A 16269-nucleotide genomic window follows, 5' to 3' on the forward strand; every position below is an offset into this window, starting at 1 on the left:
TCTGTAGGAGCTCTGCTCAGAGGCAGGCCTAGAGAAAAGGCCGGGGCCTGAGAAGAGAAGGAACAGGAGAAGAAGGAACAGAAAAGGAGGAGGAGAGATAGAGAAACAGAAGGGCTCAGGAACAAGAAGGTGGAAGGGACCCTAAGAACCCATGAGAATACCGGGTGAAGGGTCAGGCAGATTAAGGGTACCAGATCCCAAGTTGGTGGAGGAGAAACTACCCTCAGCCAAAGACCGGACGTCGTGATCATTTATTGGTGCGACACCTCATCAAACCTGCTAGGAAGGCACCATAAAGGACAGCGGGGAACGGGGCCCACGTTTACCCGCGCAGATCCGCGGCAGCTGGACAAAAGTTGGTCACTGGTGAGGCAGGCCAGAGAAAGGATAAAAGGGGGTTCTGGGTCATGCTCCTGAATTGCCTGGGGGTTGACTGAGCCCCTCACCTGGTGGACGCAGCACGACTTGGGCGGTCATTGCCTGTGCAGAAGTGAACCGGAGCATACGAACTATGAGTAAAAGGCACTGGACTGCAGTACATCGTTTGTGTGTTCCTTGCTCCTTCAGCACTAACGGTACCGGGACTCTCCTCACCATCACTCCCACCATCCATTGCACTGCCCTGGGGTTACACTCCTCCCGTGGGGAGTTATACAGTCTCAGCTGCACACACTATCAGCCCCAGCGGTCTGCACAGCAGCGGCGGTTAACCCTGACCGCAATCCACGGGTGGCGTAGTCGGACATCACTTAAAATTTATAAAGGGACTACCACTGGTCTGACCACCCTGAGCCACGGAACTGGGTCGCCACTACTACCCCCATCGTCTCCCTATTGCCCGGTTCCGAGTGCCCCACGGCCCAGGGGGCGAGTCAGCTGTATAATCCCTGGCGGTATAAACCCTGGCTGTATAATCCCTGGCTGTATATACCCACTGTACAAATACTGACTGTACACATCGCCTGCATAATCTCTGACAGTATAAACCCAGACTCTATAACCCCTGATTGTATAAACCTTGATTGCATACACCATGACTGCATAATCCCTGACTATACACACCGTCACTCTATAATCCCTGACTTTATCGACTGTGATTATGTAAACTGTGATTGTATAATCCCCGACAGTTTGGAGCTACATGACTGCCGTTTATCCTCTCCATGAGGTGCCATTTCTCGCTTGACATCATGGAAACGTGGTCCCCCCTTCCTAACCCAGAGACACTGCTGGTCTCAGCGATCCCTCCTTTACCCCTCCCATCTGTGTGAATGAGAGAAGAGGCGCAGTCTGCAACTTCCTATAGCAGTGCCAGGAGAGCGGCCGAGGGCTCGACAGTGCGGAGAAGCCTCTGGGAAACCGCGTACCGACAGCGGCTGGGGAGGAGATCAGTGGCGCCCCTGTGTGTGGAGGGTGCAGCACTGCAGCGGGGCATCGGCTGTCTCGTACATCACAGCGGCTGCCCTGAGGACTCTCCAGGTAAACTCTATCTTCTATATACCTGTATATGTATATATAAATACACACACACTATATATATATATATATATACCTGCATATGTATATATAAATACACACACATATATATACACACACACATCATATGGTGTGTATATATCAGGCCCAGATTGGCAATCTGCCAAAGTGGGCATTTTCCCGGTGGGCCGGCAGCTCCAGGCTGTAACGCGGGCCGCCGGCCCTTTAAATCTTTTTAATAAGCCCCTGTGTCCGCACGCTCTCCCTCTTACACGCGCTGACAAGGCCGCCGTGTGGCCCTTGTCAGCGCTTGTGTGAGCCGCAGAGGCCCTTCTCATTGCGTTCAGGGGAGAGAGTGCGTGCACACAGGGGCTTATTAAAAAGTTTTAAAGGGCCGCGGCGGCGCGCACAGGGTTCTCTATCTGATGCTGGCCTGTACCAGAACGTTTTTTGGGGGCGGAGTTCACGCACTACTCACCAGCCCCAGCCGGGATCCGCCGCTCATCGGTCCAGCCTGTATCCGCCGCTCACCGGCCCCAGCCTGCATCCGCCACTCACCGGCCCCAGCCTGGATCCGCCGCTCACCGGCCCCAGGCTGGATCCGCCACTCACCGGCCGCAGCCTGGATCCACCACTCACCGGCCCCAGGGATCATCTGCAGGCCTGCCACCTGATGCTGGACATGCTGCAGATCTTCACCCCCCCACCCCATCGTAGTGATCTGGGTGAGTCAGAGTCCCAATATAGAACATGTACAGAGTATGTATATGCACCAGTCAGTTTCACCTGTATAATGTATATTGACTGCTGTATATAAATAATATAGGTGCTACTGCTGTGTATAATTGCAGTATGCCCTATATAATGTATAAAGACTGCTGCATATATGTTATGTAGGTGATAATGCAATTATACACAGCAGTAGCATCTATATAATATATATACAGCAGTCCATATACATTGTACAGGTGCTACTTCTGTATATGCATAACCTATATAATGTATATACAGCAGTCCATATACATTGTACAGGTGCTACTGCTGTATATGCACCACCTATATAATATATATACAGCAGTCCATATACATTATACAGGTGCTACTGCTGTATATACATTGTATAGGTGCTACTGCTGTATATATATCACCTATATAATGTATATACTGTATATCAGTCGCAGTATCACCTGTATAATGTATATGGACTGCTGTGTGTACAATATATACTGTTTGTGATACTGCTGCTTCTGTATATACATTGGGTACGTAAAGTATTCAGACCCCGTTAAATTTTTCACTCATTGTTTCATTGCAGCCATTTGGTAAATTCTAAAAAGTTCATTTTTTTCTCATTAATGTACACTCTGCACCCCATCTTGACTGAAAAAACAGAAATGTAGACATTTTTGCAAATTTACTAAAAAAGAAAAACTGAAATATCACATGGTCATAAGTATTCAGACCCTTTGCTCAGTATTGAGTAGAAGCACTCTTTTGAGCTAGTACAGCCATGAGTCTTCTTGGGAATGATGCAACAAGTTTTTCATACCTGGATTTGGGGATCCTCTGCCATTCTTCCTTGCAGATCCTCTCCAGTTCCATCAGGTTGGATGGTGAACGATGGTGGACAGCCATTTTCAGATCTCTCCAGAGATGCTCAATTGGGTTTAGGTCAGGGCTCTGGCAAAGCAAAGCAGTCATCAAAGCAAAGAATCTAGAATATAACACATATTTTCAGTTGCTTCACACTTTTTTGTTAAGTATATAATTCCACATGTGTTAATTCATAGTTTTGATGCCTTCAGTGTGAATGTACAATTTTCATAGTCTTGAAAATACAGAAAAATCTTTAAATGAGAAGGTGTGTCCAAACTTTTGGTCTGTACTGTACATGTGGCATATATATATATCTATAATATAACCGGGGATGCGTCCCTCTGTCTGAAGCCTCGATAGACTGCGCATGCGTGACGCGCAGTCTGGCTCCAGACAGAAGCACGCATCCAGCCATTACAGGTAAGAGGAGTGTATGGCGCCGGAGACCGCAGTATGCGTAGACACTGAATGCATGCCGCGATCTCCGGCGCCATACTTAGATAGAAAGGTGAGTATAACTGTTTATTTTTTTTTGTATGTGTGTACAGTGTGAAAGGGATGAGGGGGCCACACATAACAGGATTGTGGGGTGAGGGGACCATGCATATATCAGGATTGGGGGGTGAGGGGTACCACACATACCAGGATTGGGGGTGAGGGGTACCACGCATACCAGGATTGGGGGGTGAGGGGTACCACACATACCAAGATTGGGGGGTGAGGGGTACCACACATGCCAGGATTGGGGGTGAGGGGTACCACGCATACCAGGATTGGGCGGTGAGGGGTGCCACACATACCAGGATTGGGGGTGAGGGGTACCACGCATACCAGGATTGGGGGGTGAGGGGTGCCACACATACCAGGATTGGGGGGTGAGGGGTACCACGCATACCAGGAGTGGGGGGTGAGGGGTGCCACACATACCAGGATTGGGGGGTGAGGGGTACCACACATACCAGGATTGGGGGGTGAGGGGTACCACACATACCAGGATTGGGGGGTTAGGGGACCATGCATACCAGGATTGAGGGTGAAGGGGGCCACGCATACCAGGATTGGGGGGTGAGGGGTGCCACACATATCGGGATTGGGGATGAGGGGTGCCACACATACTGGGATTGGGGTGCCACACATACCGGGATTGGGGATGAGGGGTACCACACATACCGGGATTGGGGTGCCACGCATACCGGGATTAGGGATGAGGGGTGCCACGCATGCCGGGATTGGGGATGAGGGGTGCCACGCATGCCGAGATTGGGGATGAGGGGTGCCATGCATGTCGGGATTGGGGATGAGGGGTGCCACACATACAAGGATTGGGGATGAGGGGTGCCACGCATGCCGGGATTGGGGATGAGGGGTGCCACGCATACCGGGATTGGGGATGAGGGGTGCCACACATACAAGGATTGGGGATGAGGGGTGCCACGCATGCCGGGATTGGGGATGAGGGGTGCCACGCATGCCGGGATTGGGGATGAGGGGTGCCACGCATGCCGGGATTGGGGATGAGGGGTGCCACGCATGCCGGGATTGGGAATGAGGGGTGCCACGCATACCGGGATTGGAGATGAGGGATGGAGTGCCATGCATACCGGGATGAGGGATGGAGTACCATGCATACCAGGATGAGGGATACCATACACACCAGGATAGGGATGAGGGGTGCCACGCATACCGGGATAGGGATGAGGGATGCCACGCATACCGGGATTGGGGGTTTGGAGTGCCAAGCATAATGGGATTGGGGGTGAGGGGTGCCACGCATACCGGGATTGGAGGTGAGGAGTGCCATGCACACTGGGATGGGGGTGAGGGGTGCCACGCATACCGGGATTGGGGGTGAGGGGTGCCACGCATACTGGGATTGGGGGTGAGGGGTGCCACGCATACCGGGATTGAGGATGAGCGGTGCCAGGCATACTGGGATTGGGGATGAGGGGTGCCATGCATACCGGGATTGGGGATGAGGGGTGCCACGCATACCGGGATTGGGAATGAGGGATGGGGTGCCATGCATACCAGGATGAGGGATACCATACACACCAGGATAGGGATGAGGGGTGCCAAGCATACCGGGATTTGGGGTGAGGGGTGCCACGCATACCGGGATTGGGGGTGAGGGGTAGAAAGGCAAAATGAGCAATTGTAAGTACACAGTGCTATATGATATGATGATTGCAATATATTAAGAGGATAAAAACATTGATAGGAGTGCTTCTTTAAATGCGGCTGTCAGTCTCTGACAACAGCATTTAAATTGAATAAATCTGGCGCGGCATTCGTTTGGCTTCCCGTGATGCAATTGCAGTGTACCGATGGGTTGCCATGGTAGTCAGGGGCCCCTTTTCCATTATCTTGGCACTATTGTGGTTGGGTTTCATAGGAGATCATTATTTTCACTAGATACTGCAATCCATAAAACAATTGCAGGTTCAAGTCCCCTAGAGATACTAAAAAAAGTGATTTTTTTTTTTCAAAAGTCCTACCTATCAACAAATAAAATTATTTAACTAATATGATAAACTCCGTGAAGCAAAACACCTTACATAAGCAGGCTATCCGTTGTGATTATTTCAGTACTTTTTATCCACAAACACAAGAAGAAGTTTGTTACTGTACAATTCTCCAAAGGAAATATTCATTAGATATTGGAGAGACGACATGTTCTAAATCTTATTATTTTTTAATTCATCCAGATTTTATGACCACTGAGTAGAGACTGCGCTCCATTTGCACTAAGTGCCAGTCTCTGCCTTTCTAACTGGGCAACAGTTTTCACCTACAGTATTTTCAATACACTGTTTCCAAACAGCAGAGACCTGTCCACCACCACGTCGTCTATATCACACAGCACCTGTCCACCACCACGTCGTCTATATCACACAGCACCTGTCCACCACCACGTCGTCTCTATCACACAGCTCCTGTCCACCACCACGTCGTCTATATCACACAGCACCTGTCCACCACCACGTCGTCTCTATCACACAGCTCCTGTCCACCACCACGTCGTCTATATCACACAGCACCTGTCCACCACCACGTCGTCTATATCACACAGCACCTGTCCACCACCACGTCGTCTCTATCACACAGCTCCTGTCCACCACCACATCGTCTACATCACACAACAATAATTGTTCCCTCTTGGAGATGTTGAATGTGAGTGGACCAACGCCTTTCCCTTTACATCTTACTTTAGCTGCCTTCGACCGTTTTGATCTTTTATGGTCATTTGCCAGAAAACTGTAGTGAAATTATTTTCTGAGGCCAATTCATTGTGTTTTATTTTTCTGTTTATTTCCGTTCTGTGGTTTAGCGCCAGGTAATCAATATTATAATTCATGATCACAACCTCGTCCTCACTCAGCAAACATTTAGAGCATGGCCCAATTATACTATACACATAGGTATGAGAATAGTCCCATTGCTCACAAAAGTGCATTGTGCTACATTCAGTCATGCAAGCAAATCATATAAGATCAATCTCATTTACCCTTTCATGCAGCTGACAGTTTGAATTGTTTTCACTTTCATTTTTCCTCACTGTCTGCCAATAGCCTTAAGCTTTTTTCTTTTTCTGTCGATATAACCATATGAAGGCTTCCTGTGTATTATACCTGCCTGTCAGTATTCTACTGACCAGGGCTGCCACCAGGAATTTCAGGGCCGAATACTGATAACATTTTTTGGTCCCCCTTGAGACTTCGCCAAGGCAAAGTCCCATTGCCCACTCTTGGAAAAACTCCACTTCTGCACCACGTCCTCACCAATCACACATTAACAGTTTCCATCGAACACCACATCACATACATAACCAGCAGCTTTTGTTTTGGCCAGAAGACTTTTTCAGCCGTCACCACGACAAGGTAGACTCTTCTGGCCGGGCCCTACTCTACTCTAACCTATTGAAAATTTCTTAAAATATCCAATACTCTTTTTATATATTTTTTTATTTATTTTTCTTTAAGGGAATGAGTAACATACATTGTTTAAACGAATTGAAACCCACCATTTCGCAATCCTCATTGCTTCCTCCATAGAGATGAATGGGAGGCACGAAGGAAGCGGCCGCCATGGATATTCACCAGAATGTCTGCATGGCTGTCCACGCCAAACTTCTGTTTGAAGATCCTCCATGTGAACTGGCCCTAATAATTATCCTATATGTAGTGTATAGGAGATAAGTATTAGGTTACTGTAATATTCCCTTTAAGACAGGCCACTGTACCTTATTGCATTAAATTGGAAATTAAGAGATAGAGCCTGCAGGGGGAAAAACTGGTGAAAATGCAGGATGAAAGTCATATAATGGCCAGAAATACTGTTGTTCCTCATGTACTCACTCAGATCAGGTTATTCTAAAAGCTACTTCTAAGTACAGTTACCCTTTAATCTACTATAACAAAACCATATGCAAATAGTAATTTTTTAATGTATTGCTATACAATTTTGCTACAGTTTAGCAGTTTAACCCCTTTACCTCCCAAGGTGGTTTGCACGTTAATGACCGGGCCAATTTTTACAATTCTGACCACTGTCACTTTATGAGGTAATAACTCTGTAACGCTTCAGCGGATCCCCCTAATTCTGAGATTGCTTTTTCATGACATATTGTACTTCATGATTGTGGTAAAATTTCTTCGATATCACTTGCGTTTATTTCTGAAAAAAATGGAAATTTGGCAAAAATTTAGAAAATTTAGCAATTTTCAAAATTTGAATTTTTATGCCCTTAAATCAGAGATATGTCACACAAAATAGTTAATAAGTAACATTTCCCACATGTTTACTTTACATCAGCACAATTTTGGAACCAAATTTTTTTTTTTATTAGGGAGCTATAAGGGTTAACAGTTGACCAGCGATTTCTCATTTTTTCCAACAAAATTTACAAAACCATTTTTTAGGGACCACATCACATTTGAAGTCACTTTGAGGGGTCTTTATGACAGAAAATACCCAAAAGTGACACCATTCTAAAAACTGCACCCCTCAAGGTGCTCAAAACCACATTCAAGAACTTTATTAACCCTTCAGGTGCTTCACAGGAATTTTTGGAATGTGGAAGAAAAAAATGAACATTTAACTTTTTTCACAAAAATGTTATTTTAGACCCAATTTTTTTTATTTTCACAGGGGTAACAGGAAAAAATGGACCCCAATATTTTTTGTGCAATTTCCCCTGAGCACGCATATACCCCATATGTGGGGAAAAAACACTGTTTGGGCGCACGTTAGGGTTCGGAAGGGAAGGAGCGCCATTTGACTTTTTGAATGTAAAATTTGCTTGAATAATTAGCGGACGCCATGTTGCTTTTGGGGAGCCCCTGATGTGTCTAAACAGTGGAAACCCCCCACAAGTGACATCATTTTGGAAACTAGCACCTTGAACCCCCAGATGCTTCACAGAAGTTTAGATCATTGAGCGGTAAAAATAAAATTTTCACATTTTCCCACAAAAATGTTTTTCAGCCCCCAGTTTTGCATTTTCATAAGGGTAACAGGAGAAATTGCACCATGCAACTTGTTGTGCAATCTCTCCTGAGTAAGCCGATGGATACCCCATATGTGGGGGAAAACCACTGTTTGGGCATACGGCAGGGTTCGGAAGGGAAGGAGCACCATTTGACTTTTTGAATGTAAAATTTGCTTGAATAATTAGCGGATGTGCCCCTGATGTGCCTAAACAGTGGAAACCCCCTACAAGTGACACCATTTTGGAAACTAGACCCCTCAGGGAACTTATCTAGATGTGTGGTGAGGACCCTGAACCCCCATGTGCTTTACAGAAGATTATAACATGGAGCCGTGAAAATAAAAAAATCAAACTTTTTCCACAAAAATTATGTTTTATCCCCAATTTTTTTATTTTCACAAGGGTAAGAGGAGAAAATGGACCCCAAAATCTTTTGTGCAATTTCTCCTGAGTATGCCAATACCCCATATGTAGGGAAAATACAGTGTGTGGGCGCACGGCATAGTTCAGAAGGGAAGGAGCACTGTTTGACTTTTTGAATGCAAAATTGGCTGGAATCGAGAGCGGACGCCATGTTGCGTTTGGAGAGCCCCTGATGTGCCTAAATAGTGGAAACCCCCCACAAGTGACCCCATTTTGAAAACTACACCTTCGTGCATGGCAGGCAATCCCCGCGAGTTTTTTTTTGGCCGCGAAGCATATAGGGTGGAGACTCGAGCTTGTCACTTGAGCACCCGTGATACTCAGTGCATACCCGAGCACCAGATGCCAACTCAAGTAGTGAGCACTTGCGCTCAACACTAGTCGCCATATCGTCATCTTTTTTTGTTTTACTTTTGAAAAAAATCCCAACCCTAACCCTAGTCCAACCCTAACCCTAGTCCAACCTTAACCCTAGCCCAACCCTAACCCCAACCCTAACCCCAACCCCAACCCTAACCCCAACCCTAGCCCAACCCTAACCCTAGCCCAACGCTAACCCCAACCCTAGCCCAACGCTAACCCCAACCCTAGCCCAACCCTAACACCAACCCTAACCCTAGCCCAACCCTAACCTCAACCCTAACCCCATCCCTATCCTAACCCCAACCCCAACCCTAACCCTAGCCCAACCCCAACCCTAACCCTAGCCCAACCCTAACCCTAGCCCAACCCCAACCCCAACCCTAACCCTAGCACGACCCTAACCCTAAAGTTTTTTTTACGTTGTTCCTTGTGCGGTATAAGTGATTAGACGATTTAATTCTTCTTGTCGGTGCGATTACAGCGATACCAGAATCATATCGGGTTTTTATGATTGACAGCTGTCACACACTAAAAGACGTATTTTTTTTGTAAAATCTAGTTTTTGCATCGCCATATTTTGAGACCTATAATTTTTCCATATTCTGACCGACAAAGTCATGTGACGACTTGGTTTTTGCGGGATGAGTTGATGTTTTTATTGGTGCCATTTTCAGACACGTGACATTTTTTGATTGCTTTCTATTCCGATTTTTGGGAGGCAGAATAAACAAAAATTCAGGAATTTTTATTTTTTTTGTTTTTTTTAAACCGTTCCGCGTGTGGTAAAATTGATGAGGCAGCTTTATTCTTTGGGTCAGTACGTTTAGTTTTCTATGTTTTGGCGCTTTTACACAATAAAAGCTATTTTATAGAAAAAAAATATTTTTTTGCATCACTTTATTCTGAGAGCTATAACTTTTTTATTTTTCGGCTGATGGAGTTGTATGGCAGCTTGTTTTTTGCGGGACAAGAGGACGTTTTCAGCGGTACCATTTTTATTTATATTCGTCTTTTTGATCGCATGTTATTCCATTTTTTGTTTGGCGGTATGATGATAAAGCATTGTTGTTGCTTCAATTTTTTTTTTTTACCGTGTTCACTAAACGGGTTAACTAGTGGGACAGTTTTATAGGTCAGGTCGTTCCGGACGCGGCGATACCAAATATGTGTACTTTTATAGTTTTTTTTTTTTTTTCATAATAATATTTATTGATGGGTACATTATATTTTTATTTTTGGTGGATTTTTTTTTTATTTTTACAATTTTTTTTTTCTTTTCATTTTTTAACATTTTTTTACTTTTATTCTTTGTCCCACTATGGGACTTTCACTTTTTTTATTCTGATCGCCTGTATAGCATAGGGATGGAGCACCATCCCTGTGCTATACAGGCTGTCAGCGCTGCAGATGCAGAGGATACTTTGGTCATGCACTGCGCATGACCAAAATATCTTCCTGCTGTCTGGTGACCCGGATGTTGCCACCACAATGCTGCTGTCGATTTCGATCGCAGCATAGCAGGGGTTAATGTGCCGGGAGCGGGCGCGATCGCCATGACGTACTAATACGTATCTGGCTCTTAAGTCCCAGGGCGCAGATACGTATTAGTACGTCTTGGGCTTTAAAGGGGTGGTTAAAGTAATGATGCTGCTTTTTGTTTCACGATTCCGCATGGTGTGAATTGCCCCTTGATATAGACGATGGCCCCACATCATTCGATAAGCTCTCTATCTTGGACTTGCTGGGAATAATTAACGATACTTATTATTTTGTGGAGTTTGTATAATGTATCAAACAAATGTGTTTAGTGTTTTCAAATAGCATAGTTGGTTAAAACCATGTTTTAGGCTGGATTCACATGAGCATATTTCAAGGTCCATATACAGACCGCAATGCCTGGCCTCCTGACCAGAATTTACAGCTTCATATGTGTCTCCAAGGCTCTTATTTCGGGTCGAGAGACCCACAATCAGTCCGAAGCAGTCCATATATGAACCATGAAATATGCTCATGTGAACCGGGCCTAGTAATACACTTTTTGGAAGGTTCTCAGGAATGCAGCATGTCTGTGACATTCAGTTTGATAATCTTCAAGATGCACACCTTGTTCTTACATAAGTACAACGTGTTCTGCAAGACTAAGGTTCACATATTTTCTATTTCCATTGACATTCTTTGAGGGCATTAATAATTACTGTTTGTAATATTTATTATGTAATAGTGGTAAAGTAAAATAAATGGCATTTTTTAAGCAGAATATAGCAAGGCTAACACACACACACACACACACACACACACACACTCTTTTATTGTTTATATTTCAGGGCTATTTAATTTGTAAAGTAGTTGTATATGTGCACTCCAATGCTGTAGTTTTTTCCAGTGCCATCTACTGTATATTCAGTCATTCTTCTTTTCTAACTTACTCAGACCATATGTTCTGAAAAAAAGCTGTAGTTGGAAATATAAAGTGGATGATGGACTTCACCAGCATTAAGTCTGCTGATCAGGTGAGATTTTTCTTTAACATTGACAAATTAGAGGGGTTGTCCCATGAAAAGTTATCATCTATCCATTGGATAGGTGATAACTTGTTGATCGATGCTGGAACCTGCACTGATTGGCAGAATGGGAAACTTTTATCCCCATTAGAATGGAGTGTCAGTGCTCAAGCTCGACCGCTATTCCATTCATTTCCTACAGAACTGTCAAGCTCTATGCTCGGCCTTTTCTGGCAGCCCCATAGAGAAATAATAAAGCCATGTTCAGACGTTTGACATAACGCACAATGGGGATAAAAATTCTTCCATTTGCCAATCAGTGTAGATCCCTGCAGAGGGATACCTATCGATCAGCAAGTTGTCAACTATCCTGTGGATAGGTGATAATTTATTTTAACTGGACAACCCCTGTAAGGCTAAGTTCACATCATGTTTGGCTATACATGTATCAGTATGCAATTTTATGCATGTTTGAATACACTCTGCTATTGACTTTCATTATAGAAATATATTTTTTAAAATATATGTTTTGCTTCTCAGTGAAATTCTTTTGTGAGATCACTTCTCAGTTCCCCATTGCCAGAAGAACTATAGTATCTCATCTTGTATTACGTGCCATATCATTCTATCAACAATGTAGGCCATACTCCCCATCTCTAAGGAGACGATACATCACTGTCCATGGGGGCTTATCTTCTGCTCTTTTTATGGGGTGCTTCCAGGGGGGAGCAGGATATATGGGTATAGTCACTCTGTATGCTCATCACAAGTGTACGTCTGGTTGTTGCTGTATCCCCTTTTACTGAAAGCTAACTATTCTTTGTGGCAAAAAAGGTTACTGGACGGTGGAGACCAAAAGGACATTATTTTGATCTCTATTGGGGGGGGTGAGGGCTTATGTGTGTGCAAGACCCCTTTGTGCAGTAATGTATTATCCTAGAAGAGGAGGGTGGTAGAGAGATTGAGACAGCACGTCACTGCAAGCTGAGGAACTGGTGTTATACTGGGCTGAGTAAGAACCACTGGATTTCAACGCACGTCAACCAGTAATGCTTCTCTTGGCACTTGTAGTTCTGTTTGACAGAATGCAGATGATTTAGAATGTTTTGTACTATTCTAACAGAAATTCATTAAAAAGCTATATTTTTACTGCTGGCTGGATCCAGCGATTTTGGATTGCTTCAAGATAAGAACAACCGAACTTCCAATAACAATTGAGTGAGATATGCTCTCACAAAAGTGATTGTTTGGGAGGAAAGATTTATATTAGTAAGTAATTAGCTTTTGGATTCTAAATTAATGTACAATTTTTGGTGTCCAGAATAACCCTCTCTTACATCCTTTTATAATCCCCCACTCCTAAGATTTCCCCATTCAATGATTTTCTTAATAATGTAAAAAATAAAAAGTTATAAAATAAACCCTCCAAATATTTGCCAAAAAAGTATACTCTTTTGGCATACTGGTATCCCACAGAGTCTTATGGGTACTTCACTGTATAAGATCACTTTCACACATACGTGTTTTGTATGAATTTTCGTAGTCCAAAACACGGAAGAAATGTAAATCTTTCCATTATACTATATGTTCTGTACCAGGCTTTGGCTTACACAATGATGCAAAACACTGAGTAAAATAAACCTTTGTTAAATTCTGAGTACTGTCAACTCTGTGGCCAAATGTAGTGTGACCAGACCCTACCTGTCATGTATTTTATCCTTGATAAACTGATGCTTCTTATCTCTTGCAGTACGGGAACACACTTCTACACTATGCAGCACATGCTGACAATGTAGACGAAGTCCGTAGACTGATACGGCATGGATATAGTGTACTGAGCCAAAATGCGGTATGTAGGCGTGCAGTGCATGGGTTAAGTATGTGTGAATTGACCAGATTCATGTGCTAAGGACTTTCACGCAGAAGTATTTTGGTCGAGTATTTTGCATCAGTATTTGTAAGCCAAAACCAGAAGCTGCTCCAAAACACATCCAGATCTTTCCATTATCATTATCCTCCTTGTCTGTTCTGCTTCTGGTTTCAGCTTACAAATAAAGATGCAAAATACTGACTAGAATAATGACCCGTGAGAGTGACCTCTATTGGAATGGCTGCTGATTAAATTTTCCTGTATGGTCTTTCTTTCACAAAGAACTGCAAAGAAGTTATAGAGGGTCTTATGTTGGTCATACTTACTTGTATTATCGCCTGTATTAGTAACAGCTGTGTCTTTATTTTATTTTGGACCCCATTGTGATCAATTACAGTGTGCTCAGGCTTCTGGTTGACCCCATCGCAGGTCGGGGGACTTCAGATCCTTTTATGAAAGGTTTAGGTCTTTAGACACAATTTCTATTGCTAAGTTTACCTGGGTCATCGTAAACTTAGCATTGTTAAATGCTTTTTGTTGTTAATAATATAATAATCTTTACTACATATTTTGCAGTACTTTACAATTTGTTAGGCCTTATGCTTTATGCCAATGTCCCCATTCATACTGCTTCTCTCTAAGGCTGGTTTCACATAGTGTTCTCTAATATATTCAAAACGGGATTTGGGCGTATGTACTGAAGAGGCCATTGATTAGAATGATGCAGACGGATTACGTCTTGCTGCCAGCCTCCAATAGGCACATATGGATGAAAATGATGCACGACAGAGCACACTGTGACCCCGTCTGCATCATTACAGTGGTGGCCAAAAGTATTGGCACCCCTGCAATTCTGTCAGATAATACTCAGTTTCTTCCTGAAAATGATTGCAATCACAAATTCTTTGGTATTATTCTCTTCATTTAATTTGTCTTCAATGAAAAAACACAAAAAGAATTGTCCTAAAGCCAAATTGGATATAATTCCACACCAAACCTAAAAAAGGGGGAGGACAAAAGTATTGGCACTGTTTGAAAAATCATGTGATGCTTCTCTAATTCGTGTAATTAACAGCACCTGTAACTTACCTGTGGCACCTAACAGGTGTTGGCAATAACTAAATCACACTTGCAGCCAGTTAACATGGATTAAAGTTGACTCAACCTCTGTCCTGTGTCCTTGTGTGAACCACATTGAGCATGGAGAAAAGAAAGAAGACCAAAGAACTGTCTGAGCACTTGAGAAACCAAATTGTGAGGAAGCATGAGCAATCTCAAGGCTACAAGTCCATCTCCAAAGACCTGAATTTTCCTGTGTCTTCCATGCGCAGTGTCATCATGAAGTTTAAAGCCCATGGCACTGTGGCTAACCTCCCTAGATGTGGACGGAAAAGAAAAATTGACGAGAGATTTCAACGAAAGATTGTGCGGATGGTGGATAAAGAACCTCGACTAACATCCAAACAAGTTCAAGCTGCCCTGCAGTTCGAGGGTACAACAGTGTCAACCCGTACTATCCGTCGGCATCTGAATGAAAAGGGACTGTATGGTAGGATACCCAGGCAGACTCCACTTCTTACCCCGAGACATAAAAAAGCCAGGCTGGAGTTTGCCAAAACTTACCTGAGAAAGCCTAAAACGTTTTGGAAGAATGTTCTCTGGTCAGATGAGACAAAAGTAGAGCTTTTTGGGAAAAAGCATCAACATAGAGTGTACAGGAAAAAAAAAGAGGCATTCAAAGAAAAGAACACGGTCCCTACAGTCTAACATGGCGGAGGTTCCCTGATGTTTTGGGGTTGCTTTGCTGCCTCTGGCACTGGACTGCTTGACCGTGTGCATGGCATAATGAAGTCTGAAGACTACCAACAAATTTTGCAGCATAATGTAGGGCCCAGTGTGAGAAAGCTGGGTCTCCCTCAGAGGTCATGGGTCTTCCAGCAGGACAATGACCCAAAACACACTTCCAAAAGCACTATAAAATGGTTTGAGAGAAAGCACTGGAGACTTCTAAAGTGGCCAGCAATGAGTCCAGACCTGAATCCCATAGAACACCTGTGGAGAGATCTCAAAATGGCAGTTTGGAGAAGGCACCCTTCAAATATCAGGGACCTGGAGCAGTTTGCCAAAGAAGAATGGTCTACAATTCCAGCAGAGCACTGTAAGAAACTCATTGATGGTTGCCGGAAGCGGTTGTTCGCAGTTATTTTATCTAAAGATTGTGCAACCAAGTATTAGGCTGAGGGTGCCAATACTTTTGTCTGGCCCATTTTTGGAGTTTTGTGTGAAATGATCAATGATTTGATTTTTGCTTCATTCTCTTTTGTGTTTTTTCCTTGCAAGCAAATTAAATGAAGATAATAATACCAAAGAATTTGTGATTGCAATCATTTTCAGGAAGAAACTGAGTATTATCTGACAGAATTGCAGGGGTGCCAATACTTTTGGCCACCACTGTATAATCAATGGCCCTGTCGGCGCATACACCTGAATCCCATTTTTCAGGGAGTTCAGACATAAGCCCCGATGGGGCCACTGGACATAGGAGAGAGTGC

At 44.0% G+C, this 16269-nt stretch overlaps 1 protein-coding gene across 1 annotated transcript in view; it reads left to right on the forward strand.

Annotated features, from left to right (window-relative positions):
* Window positions 1-1152: 1152 nt before the first annotated feature.
* Window positions 1153-16269, forward strand: part of LOC141166168 (uncharacterized) — a 79352-nt gene continuing 64235 nt past the window's right edge. The window contains exons 1-3 of the mRNA XM_073652596.1: window positions 1153-1479; window positions 11777-11856; window positions 13598-13696. Of these exons, the coding sequence (XP_073508697.1) occupies window positions 11821-11856; window positions 13598-13696 (135 nt within the window). The 5' untranslated portion in view covers window positions 1153-1479; window positions 11777-11820. The remainder of the gene's footprint in view (window positions 1480-11776; window positions 11857-13597; window positions 13697-16269) is intronic.

The sequence above is a fragment of the Phyllobates terribilis genome, unplaced genomic scaffold (assembly GCF_046119375.1).
Source record: "Phyllobates terribilis strain yellow unplaced genomic scaffold, ASM4611937v1 Scaffold_11__3_contigs__length_659146591, whole genome shotgun sequence".
Classification (NCBI taxonomy): Eukaryota; Metazoa; Chordata; class Amphibia; order Anura; family Dendrobatidae; genus Phyllobates; species Phyllobates terribilis.